This window comes from Hyperolius riggenbachi, chromosome 10 (assembly GCF_040937935.1).
Source record: "Hyperolius riggenbachi isolate aHypRig1 chromosome 10, aHypRig1.pri, whole genome shotgun sequence".
NCBI classification, from domain to species: Eukaryota; Metazoa; Chordata; class Amphibia; order Anura; family Hyperoliidae; genus Hyperolius; species Hyperolius riggenbachi.
In genome coordinates this window covers 230108747-230129772 of record NC_090655.1, presented here as the reverse complement: position 1 = coordinate 230129772, position 21026 = coordinate 230108747, and the positions used below count along the sequence as shown (strand labels likewise).

The 21026-nt window shown below is 43.0% G+C and overlaps 1 protein-coding gene across 1 annotated transcript in view; it reads right to left on the bottom strand.

The window, feature by feature from the left end:
- LOC137536886 (zinc finger protein 208-like) overlaps window positions 1–21026 on the bottom strand; it is a 72675-nt gene that overhangs the window by 32519 nt on the left and 19130 nt on the right. The window contains exons 7-8 of the mRNA XM_068259068.1: window positions 5165–5525; window positions 4623–5058 (exon numbers count right to left, since the gene is read on the bottom strand). Of these exons, the coding sequence (XP_068115169.1) occupies window positions 4623–5058; window positions 5165–5525 (797 nt within the window). The remainder of the gene's footprint in view (window positions 1–4622; window positions 5059–5164; window positions 5526–21026) is intronic.

Sequence of the window (21026 nt, the reverse complement as noted above, 5' to 3'; positions counted from 1 at the left end):
CGCTATTTTGTGAATTAACCCCCGTGAAAAGATAAACAAGCATATGTAAAACTAAACTGTGTTCCATTTCATTTCCTTTTTCTCACTGTAAGGGATAACGTCCAAGGCTCTGTACTACAGTTTCTCTCTAGTGGGACCCCAGTAAGACTGTAGTAACTCATTGATAACTAATTACAGGCTATACAACTCTTCAGTGGCAAGAGAAAGACAACTGTGTGTGAAGAGAATACACAAAAAAGTCAATAGTTCAAGATGGGGGTTGTAAAACATCTAAAACTGTCATTCAGCTGAGACAATGAAAACTTTAACCTCATGGATTTAGCTTTTAAAGTGTACCCGAGGTGACCTGACATGATGAGATAAACATATGTATATACAGTACAAAACATATTAATAATCAGGCTGTTTTACTTTATTTTGCTGCCTGAAAGAGTTAATTTCTAGTCATGGAAGTGACAGCTTCTGTCTTGTCAGTACCTTGTCGGGAATATAGTAAACATCACTGATAAGCAACTTACAGCCATAAAAGTTTTCCTAGCAGAATACAACTGCTGAGAAGAGAGGGAGATAAAATCAGGGCTGTGGAGTCGGAGTCATGGAGTCGGAGTCGTGGAGTCGGGCAATTTTGGGTGCCTGGAGTCGGAGTCGGGAAAAAATACACCGACTCCGACTCCGACTCCTAATGAATTTGTAACTGTAATTAAAATAGAAAATATGATAAAATGTTCTATTTCTCAGATAATAGTCATTAAAAATAATGTATATATACAGTATATATACAGTAATAGCTGTGCTTAATCCACAAAAATGAAATAAACCAATCAAAATTAGTTACTTGTGCTGCTTCAATAAAGCAGTCCCCGTATTTTTAAGGTCAGATATACATATCTGATTGTGACTGTATATATGATGTGTACACAGGAATCTCTTATATATACTAAATAACATCTATGCTGTAAGAATAAAGCCTGATGTGTAGCTGTGTCACTAATAGAGATGGTCAATGAGATGGAAATAATTCTGCACTGATGCTGATTTATGCAAATGTATGCACTGTCTTTGCTCGTGAAATCAAATAACTTGATATGTTGTTAAAATTTGGTTTGGTGACTACAAATTAAAGGGTACCTGAGACGGATGAAAAGTAAAGTTTTATACATACCTGGGGCTTCCTCCAGCCCCCTTCAGGCTAATCAGTCCTTCGCTGTCCTCCACCACCCGGATCTTCTGCTATGAGTCCTGGTAATTCAGCCAGTCAGCGCTGTCCGGCCGCATGCCGCTCCCACAGCCAGGAACATTCTGCACCTGCGCAATAGTGCTGCACAGGTGTAGTATGCTCCTGGCGGCGGAGTGTGTGCATGCGCACTATGCCCGACTGGCTCAAATACCTGGACTCCTAGCAGAAGATCCAGGTGGTGGAGGAGGACAACGAGGGACTGATTATCCTGAAGGCGGCTGGAGGAAGCCCCAGGTATGTATAAAACTTTAATTTCATCTGTCTCAGGTTTACTTTGTTATGCAGTAGTACTATACTCTACATATGCACTCACCACAGAGCTGCAGGGAATCCACTGAGAATGCTGTGCACATTGAACACAGAGGTGTTGTCTGTCACCCATAAACCTGGTTCAGATTGTGCATGAAGAATGTGTAATAGAGGAAGAATCTCCTCATTCCCCTGCAGAGTACCTGCACATCATTCTTACATGTACCCACACTTACATTGCCTAGGGCCTGATAGATGTTCTTTGTTCCGGTTTGTACCTTTTACAAGTACTCTTACCAAGGACTAGTTTTAGTCTAAAGGGAATAAATATAGTAGTCTACAGATCCTTCTCACTTCAGTTGTCTTGTAAAATTCCTAAGCGTTGGCAGTTAAGAGACGAATTTCATGTTACATACTTTTAATCAACAAAATTGTAATATGCAAATTAGAGGAGTCGGAGTCGAGGAGTCGGAGTCGGTGGAATCCTAAACTGAGGAGTCGGAGTCGGTGGATTTTTGGACCGACTCCACAGCCCTGGATAAAATACATGAGGTATTGACCTTTTTCTAACTCTGGGACACTTATAAGGCTGCTACTGAGCAGAGGCAACAAAATATTCAGTCAACTTTATAAATGTTTAAATATAAAATAAAGCCATGGGATATCTAAAAAAGTCATTTTAGGAGTAGGATAAATACAATTTTTTATCTCAGCAGTTTATTTTCACCTCTGGTTCACTTTAAAGAGCATCTGTATTGTTAAAATCGCACAAAAGTAAACATACCAGTGCGTTAGGGGACATCTCCTATTACCCTCTGTCACAATTTCGCCGCTCCTCGCTGCATTAAAAGTGGTTAAAAACAGTTTTAAAAAGTTTGTTTATAAACAAACAAAATGGCCACCAAAACAGGAAGTAGGTTGATGTACAGTATGTCCACACATAGAAAATACATCCATACACAAGCAGGCTGTATACACCCTTCCTTTTGAATGTCAAGAGATCATTTGTGTGTTTCTTTCCCCCTGCAGTTCTCATGCACTGAAGTTTCAGGCTGCTCTTTTCTTCCTGCAAACAGCTTTGCCCTTGTCTGTAATTCCTCAGTATGTGAAAGCCCAGCCAGCTCAGAGGACGATTTATCCAGCTTGTAAAAGATAAGAGAGAAGAGAGAAGCTGCCCTAATCTAAATAATACACAGGCGGTGTGCATAGAGGGGCCTGGAAGGGGGAGTTCATAGCAGAACCACAACACTGAAGAACTTGGTAGCCTTCCAGACACAGGCCGACAAGTCTGACAGGGGAAAGATACATTGATTTATTACAGAGACTGTGATAGTAGAAAGTGCTGCAGTAAGCCAGAACACATTAGAATAGCTTTTTGAACTTGTAGGATGATAAAAAACAGGATGCAATTTTTGTTAAGGAGTCTCTTTAAATATAAGGTAAAACCATTGGATCCCAAGAAAACCATATTTAGCAGCAATATGATAGATACCGTTGTTTATGTCCTCAGTTTAATTTCAGTTCAATTTTGCTCTAAAGACTACCAGAGTTCAGTATAACTATAAAACTAGCTTTACTCAGAACTTGAAGGAGAGAAAGGAACCTCCCGAATGTGATTTATTTGGTGTTGAAGGGAAATGTTTGTATTAGTAAAAATCCTTTACTGCATTACATGCATAAAAATGATGCACTTTTCTGGGGCGTTTTTGCTGTGAAGAAAATTTGGTTCTTAAAGGAACACTATCAACACCCAAGTGTTCTAAAATGACAATGTACAATTACTTTTTAAGTAACTGTGTAAACATTTTCCTCCTTTTCATGTTAAATATCAGAGGCAAAAGCTTTAATTCATTGTGCGTAGGATTTAGCTCTATTGGAACAAATCATTTGCAAAAGGGGTGTCTGCCTCAATGCACAGCCAGTGTTTTTTGCATATCAGACTACAGAGTATTTTTCTCTGAAAGCAAAAAAGTATGAAAAGCTGTGGTGCCACGTTTCACACATGCAATAACAAATGTTTATAACAAGTTACATTTCCTCTGCTCTCCTGCAGACAGTTCAGAAACACAGACAGCTGCTGAGAACTTTCTCACACACAGGATTAACAGATGTAATGTGAGGGAATTCCCCCTCCATTCACTCAGCCGTCAGATTTGACCAGACTTATTGTCAGTTAAGAGTGAAAGGAATTTGGTACAGTAAACAAAGGAAATAAACAAGTGAACTGTATACATCATTATTTACCAGCGCTTAAGAAACTTTCTCAATCCCAGGTTTAAAAAAAAACATGTTAATCGATAGTGTAAGAATTAAGCCATCTAGCAGAACTTGACAGGCAGAAAAAGAGTACACTGCAACTGAATATCAGCTAATTCGTCATGAATCAGCTGCTCCATTCCGTTCGTCTGCCAAAATTGATGGCAGAATCAAAGAGGAGACTGGGAGAATCTCCTATCTTATCTATAGACCCATCTCTGCCTGGTACCTCTGCTGCAAGTGGTCTGAACAGCCCCCCTTCACAAGTGAAACAGCAGAGGGAGTGGAGTCTGACCCTTCTCCCTCTCTTCCAGAGCTGCTGCAGGACAAGATTTAAGGCTGCTAGCTGACCTGACCAGATAAGAACATCAGAGCCCAGGGAGCCAAGTTAACTTTACAGAAGTCAGGGGTATACGAATGCTGTCCTGGGACACGGTTTAATAAATGTGAATAAGTCAGCGCTGCCACCCGAGTACAGAAGGGAGCAGCTGATTCATCATGAATCACAGTGCACTATTTTTATGCTTGTCAAGCAGAGAAGTTGTTCTGCTAGATGGCTTAATACGTCAGTATTGAGTTTTAATGAAAATGTAAATATTTCCAGTACTCTGAACTTTAAAATTGTAACCTGTGTCTCAGTATGTCTCTTTTACACCTTTCCCACAATCTGCACATTATAAAAAAAGACACTAAAATTTGTAATGTCTCTGCATCATAATACTTTATTTTGTATTAAACTTTTCCACCCTGCGAACGCAAAAAAAGTATGTTAATTTGTATGAATTCTTAGGTGTATATGCAATTGCTTTTTCCGAAGGAATCTTTTCCCACACTTCGAACATGAAAAAGGACGTTCGCCTGTGTGACTTCTTTGGTGTACTTTAAGGTTTCCTTTCCGAGTGAAACATTTCCCACACTCAGCACATGAGAAAGGCCACCTCTCTGTGTGGCTTCTTTGGTGTTGAAGAAAGTCTTGTTCATAATAAAAACCTTCCCCACATTCTGTACATGAAAAATTATGCTCTTCTGTGTGCTTTTTCTGGTGAAGAAGAAGGCTTGTTCTGAATGTAAAATATTTCCCACACTTGACACATGAAAAAGGATGCTCACCAGTATGGATTCTCTGGTTTAAAAGGAGGCCTCCTTTTCGACTGAAGCCTTTCCCACACTCAGAACATGAGAAAGGATACTCAAATGTGTGAGTTCTTTGGTGTGTGTTAAAGTTTGATTTCTGACTGAAACTTTTCCCACATTGTGAACATAAATAAGGCTGCTCACCAGTGTGACCTCTCTGGTGCTCAATAAACCATGCTCTCCTAATGAATGTTTTTCCACACTCAGAACAAAAAAAAGGATTTCTCACTTTTGTGACTTTTCTGATGTACTTTAAGGTATGTTTTACAAATGAATTGTTTCCCACACTCTGAACATGAAAAGGGCTGCTCTCCAGTGTGAATTCTCTGATGTACAACCAGAGATGAGTTCCTTGTAAAACTCTTGTCACATTCAGAACATGCAAATTTCTTATTATCACCTGTAGGTATAATAGTATGTGAAGTAGCAATAGAGGCTAACTGGCTTCTTAGTGTAACAGGAAGGGATCTGTAGGCAGATTCCTCAAGGTTAGAGGGATCCGGAGATCTGTCCTCATGGTAAAGTCTGTGATGTGTATTTCCAGTAATGGGGTTTCCTCCTGGAGAATATTGTGCAATGCCATTATCTTCTGCATTATCATCTGGAGGTGAGATAAGATGCTCTGGTGTGTTCCTGATGTAACGTCCATCTGGTGAGGGAATAATAATATTTATAGAACATGGGAAAGCTAATTCTTTAACAAAAATAAAACTGGTGATTCCACATTTAGCAAACAAAAACAGCAATGCACCATGCATGCGCACAGCCCACTATGGCTGTTCAAACAATTCACAAAGTACTTCCTGGCCACCACAACATATGAAGGAGCCAATAGCAGTGCTTGTTCTGAAATTCAAATACTAAACTTTGCTGAGGGCTTATTTTTTTGATTTTTCCACCCATGATTCCCATTGTTTTGAACAAATGGACCAATACGAAGCCAGAGTCATATATAAGAGTATACAGCAGATAGTTGGTGCTATGATTTTCATATTCTTTCATATGTTGGCACTATGATGGTATACTGAGGAATGGAGATGGACTTTGCATATGGTGTACAATATCTCCTCCTCAAAACAAAAATGGGACATCGAGAGGCCAATATAGTGTAGTAAGTACTGGTATTAGGATGGAGAAAGTGAAGGTAAGTATAATTATACTCACAAACCAGGGTTACCACATAGGCAACCACTGTAAAAGCAGGTGGGGAGATTAGACCTGACTCCATTCAGGATTAAGAAGTTGCTCTCTGTAGATAGGAATAAGGGGTAGCACCCCTCCACCAAGGGTGGACTCAGACAATATGCAATCAAACAGAGGAGCCAAAAGGATAAAAGTAGCTAAAAATGTTAAAAGTTAGAGGAGGCAGTGGTGGAATTACCTCCTCCAAGTAGACACAAGATTGCTGTATTTTACAACAATATAGTTTATTTACATACTCCCAGAGTCAGTGCAACACGTTTCACAGGCTTGACCCCGCTTCATCAGGCAATACAGACAGGAGTAAACAGCTGTGGGTCTGAGACATTTGGCTAAGTATGAGATGCATAGTAATCTTGTAAAATAATGAATTGCAATCAACAGATATTATTAAATTGGTTTGTAATAAATAAATAAGTGTGCTTGAACTGGCAATATGTGAGTAATATAACACATGTGTGGGAAATAATATAAAACACAGGCTGCGATAAATAAGTGTGGTGTAGGTGGGAGCAGTCCCCCATATGTGAGGGGAAAATGAATTAAAAGTTTAAAAACATAATAAAAAGTCTAAAAGGGCCAAGAAAACTATGCTTCAAGGCAAGACAAGACACATATGGGGGACTGCCCCCACCTACAATACACTTCTTTGTCATAGCCCGTGTATTATATTCTTTCCCACACACGTGTTATATTGCACACATATTGCCAGTTCAAGCACACTTATTTATTTATTACAAACCAATTTAATAATATCTGTTGATTGCAAATTAATTATTTTACATTACCATACATCTCATACTTAGCCAAATGTCTCTGACCCACAGCTGTTTACCCATCTATATTGCTTGATGAAGCGGGATCACGCCCATGAAATGCGTTGCACTGACTCTGGAAGTATATAAATAAACTATATTGTTGTAAAATACAGGGTGGGCCATTTATATCGATACACCTTAATAAAATGGGAATGGTTGGTGATATTCATCATAGTGCCAACAAATGAGGCGGAGATACTGTACACCATATGAAAGGTCCATCTCCATTCCCCAGTATAACATCATAGTGCCAACAAATAAGGCGGAGATACTGTACACCATATGAAAGACCCATCTCCATTCCTCAGTATAACATCATTGCACCAACAAATGAGGAGGAGATACTGTACACCATATGAGAGGCCCATCTCCATTCCTCAGTATAACATCATAGTACCAACAAATAAGGCGGAGATACTGTACACCATATGAAAGGCCCATCTCCATTCCTCAGTATAACATCATAGTACCAACAAATGAGGAGGAGATACTGTACACCATATGAGAGGCCCATCTCCATTCCTCAGTATAACATCATAGCACCAACAAATGAGGAGGAGATACTGTACACCATATGAAAGGCCCATCTCCATTCCTCAGTATAACATCATAGCACCAACACATGAGGAGGAGATACTGTACACCATATGAAAGGCCCATCTCCATTCCTCAGTATAACATCATAGTACCAACAAATGAGGAGGAGATACTGTACACCATATGAGAGGCCCATCTCCATTCCTCAGTATAACATCATAGCACCAACAAATGAGGAGGAGATACTGTACACCATATGAGAGGCCCATCTCCATTCCTCAGTATAACATCATAGCACCAACACATGAGGAGGAGATACTGTACACCATATGAGGGGCCCATCTCCATTCCTCAGTATAACATCATAGTACCAACAAATGAGGAGCAGATACTGTACACCATATGAAAGGCCCATCTCCATTCCTCAGTATAACATCATAGTACCAACAAATGAGGAGGAGATACTGTACACCATATGAGAAGCCCATCTCCAATTCCTCAGTATAACATCATAGTACCAACAAATGAGGAGGAGATACTGTACACCATATGAGAGGCCCATCTCCATTCCTCAGTATAACATCATAGTACCAACAAATGAGGGGGAGATACTGTACACTGTAATAAATCACCTTTAGATCCGGCACCAGCAACTCATCAGAGCTGCAACTCACAGCGACAGCATACAGGAGATAGACCGGAGACAGCCTTCTTCACCTTTCAAAGGGGTTTATTAAGCATCTTGTGTTACAGTTTGATTTCTTCAAAGTATAAATAGTCTTTCCTATGTCCTATGCACATCACATATATTTACAGCATACATACAGGAAGCTAGTATTCTAACTAGGAAGCCTAGAGAGCCGGATAGCTGGAAAGTAGAGTACAGTACCCTTTTCCCTCCGTGCTCCCCCTTTATATGAAAATCAAATAGTTAAATTCTGACATCATCTAAGCAATCTATGATTGGTTCAGATCCCTTATGATGTCAGGACACACACCACACACCTACTCGATTAATATTCCATGACCACTTTCACTTACATACAGGAATGTTCTGTTTTATAAATATGGCCTATGTTGATTGTTCCCGTAGTCCATTTGTCTGGGGCAGTGTAGGCCTAAGACCTTGGACTAGGAACATCTTCTCAGTATCTGCTTGTATCATCTGCTTCAAGCAGACACTGAGATGCTTCTGCCTGCATCACGAAAACCTCTATTTAAAGGTATACTCTGCGAACAAGCCTTTTACCTAAACCTCAGTCCAGATAACTGAGGCCTACTTAAATGATAACATACACCATATGAAAGGCCCATCTCCATTCCTCAGTATAACATCATAGTACCAACAAATGAGGGGGAGATACTGTACACCATATGAAAAGCCCATCTCCATTCCTCAGTATAACATAGTGCCAACAAATGAGGAGGAGATACTGTACACCATATGAAAGGCCCATCTCCATTCCTCAGTATAACATCATAGTGCCAACAAATGAGGAGGAGATACTGTACACCATATGAAAGGCCCATCTCCATTCCTCAGTATAACATCATAGTGTCAACAAATGAGGAGGAGATACTGTACACCATATGAAAGGCTCATCTCCATTCCTCAGTATAACGGCATAGTACCAACAAATGAGAGGGAGATACTGTACACCATATGAAAGGCCCATCTCCATTCCTCAGTATAACATCATAGCACCAACAAATAAGGAGGAGATAGGAGATACTGTACACCATATGAAAGGTCCATCTCCATTCCTCAGTATAACATCATGTTCACAACAAATGAGGAGGAGATACTGTACACCATATGAAAGGTCCATCTCCATTCCTCAGTATAACATCATAGTACCAACAAATGAGGAGGAGATACTGTACACCATATGAAAGGCCCATCTCCATTCCTCAGTATAACATCATAGTACCAACAAATGAGGAGGCGATACTGTACACCACATGAAAGGTCCATCTCCTTTCCTCAGTATAACATCATAGCACCAACAAATGAGGAGGAGATACTATGCAATCAAACAGAGGCACCCAAAAAATAAAAGTAGCTAAAAATGTTAAAAGCTAGAGGAGGCAGTGGTGGACTTACCTCCTTCAAGTAGGCACAAGATTGTTGTACAGGGTGGGCCATTTATATGGATACACCTTAATAAAATGGTAATGGTTGATGATATTAACGTCCTGTTTGTGGCACATTAGTATATGTGAGGGGGAAACCTTTTCAAGATGGGTGGTGACCATGGCGGTGGCCAATTTGAATCCAACTTTTGTTTTTTCAATAGGAAGAGGGTCATGTGACACATCAGTCTTATTGGGAATTTCACTAGAAAAACAATGGTGTGCTTGGTTTTAACATAACTTTATTCTTTCATGAGTTATTTCCAAGTTTCTCTTTGTTTACAGCCATTGACATGTCGCCGAGATTAACACGTGAGGAGCGGATAGAAATTGTGTTGATGTCTGGTGAACGCAGTAACCCGGTCATTGCAGCAGATTTCAATGCACGACACCCTACAAGACCACCCATCTCCCATGCTACAGTTAGCAAACTGCTAAGTTTCGTGAAACTGGTTCAGTGTTGGATTTGCTAAAATTTGGACGCATGAAATCTGTCACTAATGAAAAAAACATCAGTAGCTGTCCTAGCTTCATTCAGCAAGAGCTCACAGCGTAGCACTCGCTGCATGTCACTGGAGAGTGGCATTAGTCGAACATCCCTTCGGCGGATATTAGCTACTCACAAATGGCACCCTTGAAAACTCCAGCTACTGCAGCATCTCAACGAGGCTGACACAGATCGGGGCACTGAATTTGCAGAATGAGCAAAACAAAAATTGGAACAGGATCCTCAGTTTACGCAGAAGATTTTGTTCAGTGATGAGGCAAACTTTTATGTGAATGGTGAAGTTAACAAACAAAACCACTGCTATTGGTCTGACACTAACCCACATTGGATAGATCCCTCCAAGACTGTTGGAACCAAAACATTGATGGTATGGTGTGGTATATGGGGTACAAAGATAGTGGGCCATTCTTCATCAATGGAAACCTCAAAGCCACTGGATATGCAAAATTGCTACATGATGATGTGTTTCCCTCTTTATGCACTGAAGCTGGCACGTTCCCTGAGTTTTTCCAACAAGATGGTGCACCACCACATTATGGGTGTTAGGTCCGAGCATTCCTAGATGAACAGTTTCCTGGAAAGCGGATTGGTCATCGTGGGCCAGTTGAATGGCCCCCAAGGTCTCCCGAACTGACCCCCTTAGACTTTTATCTTTGGGGTCATCTGAAGGCAATTGTCTATGCTGTGAAAATATGAGATGTGCAGCACCTGAAACTACAGCTACTGGAAGCATTTCTCCTGCGGTGTTGCTATCAGTGTATGAAGATTGGCAGAAGAGGGTTGCATTGACAATCCAACACAATGGGCAGCACATTGAACACATTTTAAAAGTGGTCAGAAACTTGTAAATAACTCATGAAAGAATAAAGTTACGTTAAAACCAAGCACACCATTGTTTTTCTTGTGAAATTCCCAATGAGTTTGATGTTTTACATGACCCTCTTTCTATTGAAAAAACAAAAGTTGGATTCAAAATGGCCAACTTCAAAATGGCCGCCATGGTCACCACCCATCTTGAAAAGTTTCCCACCTCACATATACTAATGTGCCACAAACAGGAAGTTAATATCACCAACCATTCCCATTTTATTAAGGTGTATCCATAAAAATGGCCCACCCTGTACAACAATCTTGTGCCTACTTGAAGGAGGTAAGTCCACCACTGCCTCCTCTAGCTTTTAACATTTTTAGCTACTTTTATTTTTTGGGTGCCTCTGTTCGATTGCATAGTATCTCCTCCTCATTTGATGGTACTATTATGTTATACTGAGGAATGGAGATGGGCCTCTCATATGGTGTACAGTATCTCCTCCTCATTTGTTGGTACTATGATGTTATACTGAGGAATGGAGATGGGCTTTTCATATGGTGTACAGTATCTCCTCCTCATTTGTTGGTACTATGATGTTATACTGAGGAATGGAGATGGGCCTTTCATATGGTGTACAGTATCTCCTCCTCATTTGTTGGTGCTATGATGTTATACTGAGGAATGGAGATGGGCCTTTCAAATGGTGTACAGTATCCCATCCTCATATGTTGGCACTATGATGTTATGGTGAGGAATGGAGATGGGCCTTTCATATGGTGTACATTATCCTCTCCTCATTTGTTGGTACTGATGTTATACTGAGGAATGGAGATGGGCCTTTCATATGGTGTACAGTATCCCCTCCACATTTGTTGGGAACATGATGTTATAATGAGGAATGAAGATGGACCTGGGAAAAATCTGTATTTCACGCAAAGCAGCGTTTTAAGGGCAGAAATCACATTGAATGCTAAATTGAAGGCCTAAAGTGCTTTCAAACATCTTGCATGTGTATACATCAATCAGGGAGTGTAATTAGAGTACTGCTTCACACTGACACACCAAACTCACTGTGTAACGCACCGCAAACAGCTGTTTGCGTAGTGACGGCCGTGCTGGACTGGTGCGCAACATAGCCAGAGTGTAGGCCCGTGGCGGTTTTCCAGTCCATATGGTCGTCGGGCTGTGGTAGCTCAATGATAGAACAACAGTGACTGTCCAGCTGATCAAATTTGGTCTGACCACAATGAAGCAACGACTTTATTATCTTTTGTGTGCCACCCCCACCCGAGACACTCAAATAGCCGGCGGTCATTGCTTCATTGTGATACGCAAGCCCCTTCACTGCGGCAAGGCAATGATCATGAAGGGGTATGGGCACATGTACATGCCTTTTGTTTTTTTGTTGCAGCCGCCCGCAGTGCAGCCAGAAAAATTAGGCAGGCATGTACACGCACCAGAAAAATTAGTATAAAATTCAGGAATCCGCCTAGAGTCCTGGACCCTGTTGGTGGTGGCGGAGAAGGCAAGCGGCCTGCAGGCAGAGATGCTGTGTGTGGGGACTGACTTAGTCTTCGGTCGTGCAGCAGCCCTCCGGGATCCATGCCTCATTTATTTTGATAAGGGTCAGGTACTGAACACTGTCGTGACTTAGGCGACTTCTGTTCTCAGTGACAATGCCTCCAGCTGCACTGAAGGTCCTTTCTGACAGGACGCTTGCGGCAGGGCAAGAGAGAAGTTGGATGGCAAATTGGGACAGCTCTGGCCACAGGTCAAGCCTGCGCAACCAGTAGTTGAAGGGTTCATCGTCGCTGCTCGCAGTGTCTACATCCACACTCAAGGCCAGGTAGTCGGCTACCTGCCGGTCCAGGCGTTGGTGGAGGGTGGATCTGGAAGGGCTATGGTGAGGCGTTGGACTAAAGAATGTCTGCATGTCCGACATCACCCTGAGATCGCTGGAGTGTCCTGTCCTTGCCTGCGTGGACTTGGGAGGAGGAGGATTACTGCCAGTGGTACCTTGATTGCGTTGTGCTGTCACATCACCCTTAAACGCATTGTAAAGCATCATTGCGAGCTTGTTCTGCAAGTGCTGCATCCTTTCCGCCTTCTGTTGAGTTCTTTGGTAACAGGTCCGCCACTTTGTGCCTGTACCGAGGGTCTAGTAGCGTGGCCACCCAGTACAGGTCATTCCCCTTGAGTTTTTTGATACGGGGGTCCCTCAACAGGCTGGACAACATGAAAGAGGCCACCTGCACAAAGCTGGATGCAGACGTACTCTCTATCTCCTCTTGCTCTTCCTCAGTGATGGCACGCAACTCCTCTTCCTCCCCCCAGCCACGAACAATACCACAGGAACCTGGAGCAGCAGAAGCCCCCTGTGACGGCTGCTGCGGTTGTTCTTCTTCCGCCGCCTCTTCCTCCTCCACAGAAACACCTTCCTCATCATCATCATCATCCGAGTATGACTCATCTCCTTCCCCACACGACTCCTCTTCTTCCTCCTCCTCCCCCTCTGTGCTGCCGCAGGTGTTGAGGAACCATCTGGTTCGGATGAAAATTGCTCCCACGACTCCTCCTGCCATAACTGTTCTCGTTCACGCTCCTCCACAGCTTTATCCACCACTCTACGCACGGCACACTCCAGGAAGTAAGCGTAGGTGATCAAGTCGCTGATGGTGCCCTCAGCGCGACTCACCAGTTTGGTCACCTCCTCAAAGGGCTGCATGATCCTGCATGCATTTCGCATCAGTGTCCAGTTGTTGGGCCACAACATCCCCATCTTCCCAGATTGTGTCCTTCTACTGTAATTGTACAGGTACTGGGTGACGGCTTTCTCCTGGTCTAGCAGGCGAGAGAACATGAGCAGGGTGGAATTCCAGCGAGTCGGGCTATCGCAAATGAGGCGTCTCACCGGCAAGTTGTTTCACTGCTGAATGTCCGCAAAGCGTGCCATGGCCGTGTAAGACCGCCTGAAATGCCCACACAACTTACTGGCCTGCTTCAGGACCTACTCTAAGCCTGGGTACTTGGACATAAATCTTTGCACGACCAGATTCAACGCGGAAATGAGATTGCTGCCGTTGTCACACACCACGTTGCCGATCTCCAGCTAGTCCGGAGTCAGCCATTGCTCCACCTGTTTGTTAAGAGCAGCCAGGAGAGCTGCTCCAGTGTGACTCTCCGCTTTGAGGCAAGACATGCTGGAGAGGAGATCACGGCACCAGCCGAGGAGGAGGAGGATGACGACAGCGAAGAGGATGTAGCAGGCGGAGAGGAGGTGGCAGCAGGTCTGCCTGCAAGCCATGGAGGTGTCACAAGTTGGTCCGCTGCGCAGCCACGTACCCCCTGCATGCTGCCATCGGTCACCAGGTTGACCCAATGGGCTGTGTACATAATGTAGCGGCCCTGCCCATGCTTGGCAGACCAGGCATCCATGGTCAGGTGGACCCTTGACCCAACGCTCTTCGCAATAGATGACACCACTTGCCTCTCAACTGCACGGTAGAGTTTGGGTATGGCCTTTTGTGAAAAATAATATCAGCCTGGTATCTTCCACTGCGGTGTCCCAATGGCCACAAATTTACGGAAAGCCTCTGACTCCACCAGCTTGTATGGTAATAGCTGGTGAGCTAATAGTTCCGCCACGCCAGCTGTCAGACGCCGGGCAGAAGGGTGACTGGCAGACATTTGCTTCTTACGCTCAAATACTTCCTTTACGGACACCTGGCTACTGCTGTGGGCAGAGGAGAAGGAACCACTCAAGGGCAGAGTCGGTGTGGAGGGTGGCGGCAGTGAAGGTGCAAGAGAGAAAGCGGCTGAAGAAGATGATGCACCTGAAGGAGGAAGAGGAGAAGGAGGGTGGCTTGTCTTTTGGGTGCTGCTTTTCCTCAGGTGTTCTTGCCATAGCCATTTGTGCCTTTTCTCCAGGTGCCTTCGTAAGGCACTTGTCCCGACGTGAGAGTTGGCTTTTCCACGGCACAATTTTTGCTGGCAGAGACAACAGATGGCTTTGCTCCGATCTGAGACACACATGTTAAAAAATTTCCAAACCGCGGAGCCCCCCTGGGGTGATGGTGCTACGGTGGCATCAGCAGCTGACGTTGCCTGGGTGTCCATAGCTGGTGATACATGGCGCTGGACACTGCCCCCAGCTGTTTCTGAGGACGAGCTCCTGCTGCTTCTATCATGGACTCGTCTCCTCCTACTCCTCTCTGACTCCCCCTCTGAACTGTCCTCCTGGTCATCTCCTCTATTGGGAACATACGTCGCATCCGTATAATCGTCATCATAATCCTCCAGCCCAGCTTCACTTTCCTCAGACACCTCCACAACTGCACCAACATCAGGTGGTTCATCATCCCCCTCCTCACACGTTACGTCCATACTATCGCCACCTAACTCTGACGTATGAGGTGGTGTACCTGCGCCTTCTTTTTGTTGTTGCAGTAGTGTCTGTGAATCAGTGATTTCACCACCACTAAATAACTCCTGCGAAGTGTCAAATGCAGCGGATGTGGTGCTTGTACTAGCGCTGGTGGCACTGGCTGCGGGAGATGAGGTGTTCTGTGTTAAATACTCAACCACGTCCTCACAATTTTGGGAAGTGATGGCACGTGCCTTCTTCTGAGCACTGTACTTTGGGCCAGGTCCGCACTAAATCACAGCAACACCACCTCGCACAGACCTGCTGGTGCCAGGTGGCCTTCCTCTGGGTCTGCCTCTACCTCTTCCTCTACCTGGTTTGTCCATCTCGGGGGGATGCTAGGTATATGCAGTGAGGTGAGTTCACTCAACAATAAAGGTAGTTGGATGCAGTGAGGTGGGTTCACTCAACACAAAAGGTAGTTAGATGCAGTGAGGTGGGTTCACTGAACAGTAAAGGTAGTTATATGCAGTGAGCTGGGTTCACTCAACACAACAGGTAGTTATATGCAGTGAGCTGGGTTCACTCAACAGTAAAGGTAGTTAGATGCAGTGAGGTGGTTTCACTGAACAATAAAGGTGAAAGGATGTGTAGGTATATATGTATGTGTATGTATATATATTAGTATATAGATCAATTTCATATACACGTATAATACATGTATGTATTTAATCAGTTTGATATTAGAATGTCTTCAGAACAGTCAGCCTCACATCTCTCACATCTGTGCAGGAAAAGCTGGCTGTATGAAACCAAGAATAGTCAAATTCCCCTTTCTGGGCAAATCCCCAATGTGTCCCCAATGTGGACACCTGTATGGTCATAAATATCATTTTTTCCCCTTGATAATTGAACTTTGTTATTTCTTGTAAATCACATGACTTTCTGTAATTATGGTGATATACTGCGCATGAGCAAACCCTGTATTCTGTAGCATATAAGGACAAGGATAATCAGCATAAAGCAGGTGTGTGTGTGTGTGTGTGTGTGTGTGTGTGTGTGTGTGTGTGCGTGCGTGCGTGCGTGCGTGCGTGCGTGCGTGCGTGCGTGCGTGTGTGTGTGTGTGTGTGTATCTTGTTAACCCTTTTATGTCCTGGCGCCAGGAACCTAAGTAATCTGAAGCATCTGAAATCTGACTAGGCCGTGGCCTGACTTTAATAGTAACCACTCCTTTCAGCTATATGCAGTGAGGTGGGTTCACTGAACAGTAAAGGTAGTTATATGCAGTGAGGTGGGTTCACTCAACAATAAAGGTAGTTAGATGCAGTGAGGTGGGTTCACTGAACAATAAAGGTAGTTATATGCAGTGAGGTGGGTTCACTGAACACAACAGGTAGTTAGATGCAGTGAGCTGGGTTCACTCAACACAAAGCTAGGTATATGCAGTGATCTGGGTTCACTCAACACAACAGGTAGTTATATGCAGTGAGCTGGGTTCACTCAACAGTAAAGGTAGTTAGATGCAGTGAGGTGGGTTCACTCAACACAAAAGGTAGTTATATGCAGTGAGCTAGGTTCACTGAACAGTAAAGGTAGTTATATGCAGTGAGGTGTGTTCACTCAACACAAAAGGTAGTTATATGCAGTGAGGTGGGTTCACTGAACAGTAAAGGTAGTTATATGCAGTGAGCTGGGTTCACTCAACACAACAGGTAGTTAGATGCAGTGAGCTGGGTTAACTCAACACAAAGCTAGGTATATGCAGTGATGAGGTGGGTTAAGTAAACACAACAGGTACTAGTAGGTATATGTAGTACTGGGTAGTACACTGTGCAGCTCCCAGTCACACACACAGGTAGTCACTGAATGTGCTGGGCTGCTGGCAGTGGCACACACAGTATGAATTATAGCAAGGCTGTGTATGCAACAAAAGTGTCAGTTTGACACACAGAAAAAAAAAAAGTACAGGATTAGCTCTGAAAAGAGCTGTGGAGGGGTGCTATTAAAGCAATAATAATCAGCCAGGAGCAAGCTAAGTAGCCAAGAACCTAACTAATCTTTCCCTAGGAGAACAATCTTCAGCAGCTCGCCTAAGTCTGTCTAATAGCAGGCAGCCGGAGGCTGCCTTATATAAGGGGGGGTGGGGCTCCAGGGCTTAGTGTAGCCTGATTGGCTACAATGTGCCTGCTGACTGTGATGCAGAGGGTCAAAGTTGACCCTCATAGTGCATTATGGGGCGAATCGAACTTCCGCAAAAGTTCGCCTTTTCTTGGCGAACGCGAACCACCAAAATTTGCCTGGAATCATTCGCCGGCGAACCGTTCGCTACACCTCTACTCCTTGAATACAAAATCAGATGCAAAGCTATGCACTGCCACTAAACTCTAATCTAAATAAATTGAATTCAAAGCCATAAATAGACTGACATTTTTGTACAACAGGAAACTGGCAGCTCTTCCAAATACAGGCTGTATCCCAATTGCAATCCCCCACACAACTAGTGATGATCGCAATCAGCTAATTTTGATTACGCAAAATAACACATACATTTTTGCAATTACGCCTATACATAATTACAAATTGTTAATTCAATTGACATTATATTACTAGTAAAAAGGCCCGCCCATTAAAAAATGGGCGCTAAGTCACAGTCGCTACCCCCCGCAATGCGCGCACATACACATCCCGCTTGCTCGTTCCCCACCACTGTCTGAAGTATATGCACACAGGGAGCTGCTTGCTTGGCAGTTGGAAAAAGCTGTTATTTCCCACAATGCAATGAGAACCTCTGTGAACCACACACAGCAAACTGTCAGATCTGGACCTATGTCCTAACTACCCTGGCTGCGCACATGCTCAGTACAAAAAAGCCAGGGACACACAACCATTCAGTTGATGACGCAGGGACACTTGCATTTTATTGTATAGGATGCAAAATTACACATGAATTAACACATAATTTTGTGCCAACTTTGGCAATGAATAGCAAAGCACCCCTACATGCTATTGCTACCACTATTACATTGCATATGTTAAGGAGAACAGCAGATAGAACTCAAAAAAATATTTTTCAAAAAGACCTTGTAGTTTTTGAGAAAAATGCAAAGAAAAATGTTTTTTTTTAACTCAGAAAAATTAGTTTAAAAAACATTTTTCTTTGTATTTCTCATTTCATTTCGATTTTCTCAAAAACTACAGTCTTTTTGAACAAATCTTTTTTTAACTTGTACCCATTATTCTCCTTTAGGGCCCATTTCCACTGGAGTTTAGGATGCAAGGCGATCTCCTCATCGCCTCGTATCCCTCCGCAAGTTATCTGGTTATCTTCCATACAACCAGATGCGGCATCATGTGGCTTCCTGTCGGGGACTCGTATGCATGCTGTGGAAAACTGCAGCATGCTATTCATAATTTCCCCCGTGTTGCATCACGCCATATCACATAGGTACATTCGCATCAGTAGAAACTACTCCATTGACATGAATTGGTTGCAGTTTTCTTGCGTTGCGATGCAGAGTGGTTTCTCCATAGCAATGCGTCTAGTGGAAATGGGCCCTAACATATATAGTAATTTGGAAAGCAATAGCAATAGCTTTAATATTCATCAGCAGTCGGTACAAAATAACTTGTAAATTATGCTTAAATTCATGCATAATTATTAATGCTTACAATCAACTATGAAATGAATTACGCTTTTCCCTGAAATTTTGCATAACGATTATGGTACGTAATTGCGAATTAAAATGTGTAATTATGCATAGGCGTAATTTCTGCTCATCACTACACACAACTTGTATGCTTAAACTATAGGCTCATACACACATCAGACTATAGTCTTTGGAAAATGAAAGATCACAGACCAATCTTACCACCCTTCATGTAGTATGAGAGCCATACCTACACAGTCTATTCTATTGAGCTGAACTCCCCATCAGGTAGTTAGATGCAGATCTGAAGATCCATCCTGGTGGATCTGATCTGCAAATTAATGTCTGTTAAACAAGGTGTGTATGAAGATCTGCAGATATCATAGACTATGAATGCATTTTGGAGGAATGGATCTTTTGCAGGAACAGATCTTTTGCAGATACTGATCTTTTGAATGTGTACAGCATCTTTGTGTGCAGCATCTTGCAAAGATTTCTATCTGATGGGGAGTTCAGCTCCATAGAATAGACTGTGTAGGTATGGCTCTCATACTACATGGAAGGGGGTAAAATTGGTCTGCGATCTTTCATTTTCCAAAGACTATTGTCTGATGTGTGTATGCACCCTTACTTTGTTATTCTTCGGACTGGTACAAAAATAAGTAAGGCCACATACACACATCAGACCATAGTCTTTTGAAAATGAAAGATCACAGACCAATTTTACCCCCTTCATGTAGTATGATTGCCATACCTACACAGTCTATTCTATGGAGCTGAACTCCCCATCAGAAAAAAATCTTTGCAAGATGCTGCACACACAGATGCTGTACAGACACAAAAGATCAGTATCTGCAAAAGTTCTGTTCCTGCCAAAGATCCGTTCCTGCAAATTGCATTCATAGTCTATGAGATCTGCAGATCATCATACACACCTTGTTTAACTGACATTCATCTGCAGATCAGACAATAATCTGCAGATCTGAAAATCCATCCTGGTGGATCTGATCTGCAGATGAATGTCTGTTAAACAAGGTGTGTATGAGGATCTGCAGATATCATAGACTATGAATGCATTTTGCAGGAACAGCTCTTTTGCAGATACTGATCCTTTGTGTCTGTACAGCATCTGTGTGTGCAGCATCTTACAAAGATTTCTATCTGATGGGGAGTTCAGCTCCATAGAATAGACTGTGTAGGTATGGCTCTCATACTACATGGAAGGGGGTAAAATTGGTCTGTGATCTTTCATTTTCAAAAGACTATGGTCTGATGTGTGTATGAGCCTTAAGAATGACTTTTTGGCAGTGAATACATTTTTGACCTGACTTTAGGAAGATAGGTGAGATTTGGCTAAAAATAAACAAATAATCCTACACTCCCAGTTAGATAAAAAATAGGGGGGGGGGGGTTGTCCTGGAGAGCTAGCCAGAGACACCAGTGAGCCTTTCCTAGCTGATGGCAAGAGCCGTTACTGGAGATTAAACTGAAGATCCTCCCAGTTAAGTGTTGCCTGGGATATAGTAAGCCTTCCCAAATAATAGAAAGGTCCTGCAGATGTCATTGACCTGCTCCTCTCCAAGACCTGAAGGCTAGTTGCAGTGTAAATACAGTAAAAGCAGGATTGCAGCACAATGGAGGGGAAAGATCGCATTGCGTGCGCAACAGGCTAGCAGCGCGTTCTATTGCTCTGGAAAAGGGAGGAGGCAGAGTGAGTCAGAGAAAAATGCCCACAGCTTGCGCACAGCTCAGACAATCTACCACAATCTATCACTGAAGCGAAGTGGATTTAGATGGGACATTTTTTTGTCCCCTCTGAAATGGGGGGCTTTGTCAAGGGTACAAATATAAAGTGCAAAGTGTGCTAAAGTGCAAGTGCTGTAAACAATATCTACATACAGTAATAGTCACACAGAAAGTAGCTAGCTTAATCTTTTAGCTCACAAGCTACCTTTTGTGTGACCATTTTGTAGATACAGTTTACAGCCACTCTTGCACTCTTTGTACTTTATTTGAACCCCTGACAAAGCCCCCCACTTTAGAGGGGGCAAAAAATGTTGGGTTCTGTGTGATGGTGAATCTTAATGTTAGGTTTTTAGTAGTAAGAAGTAGTGTTCCTTGTTACTTTCAGAT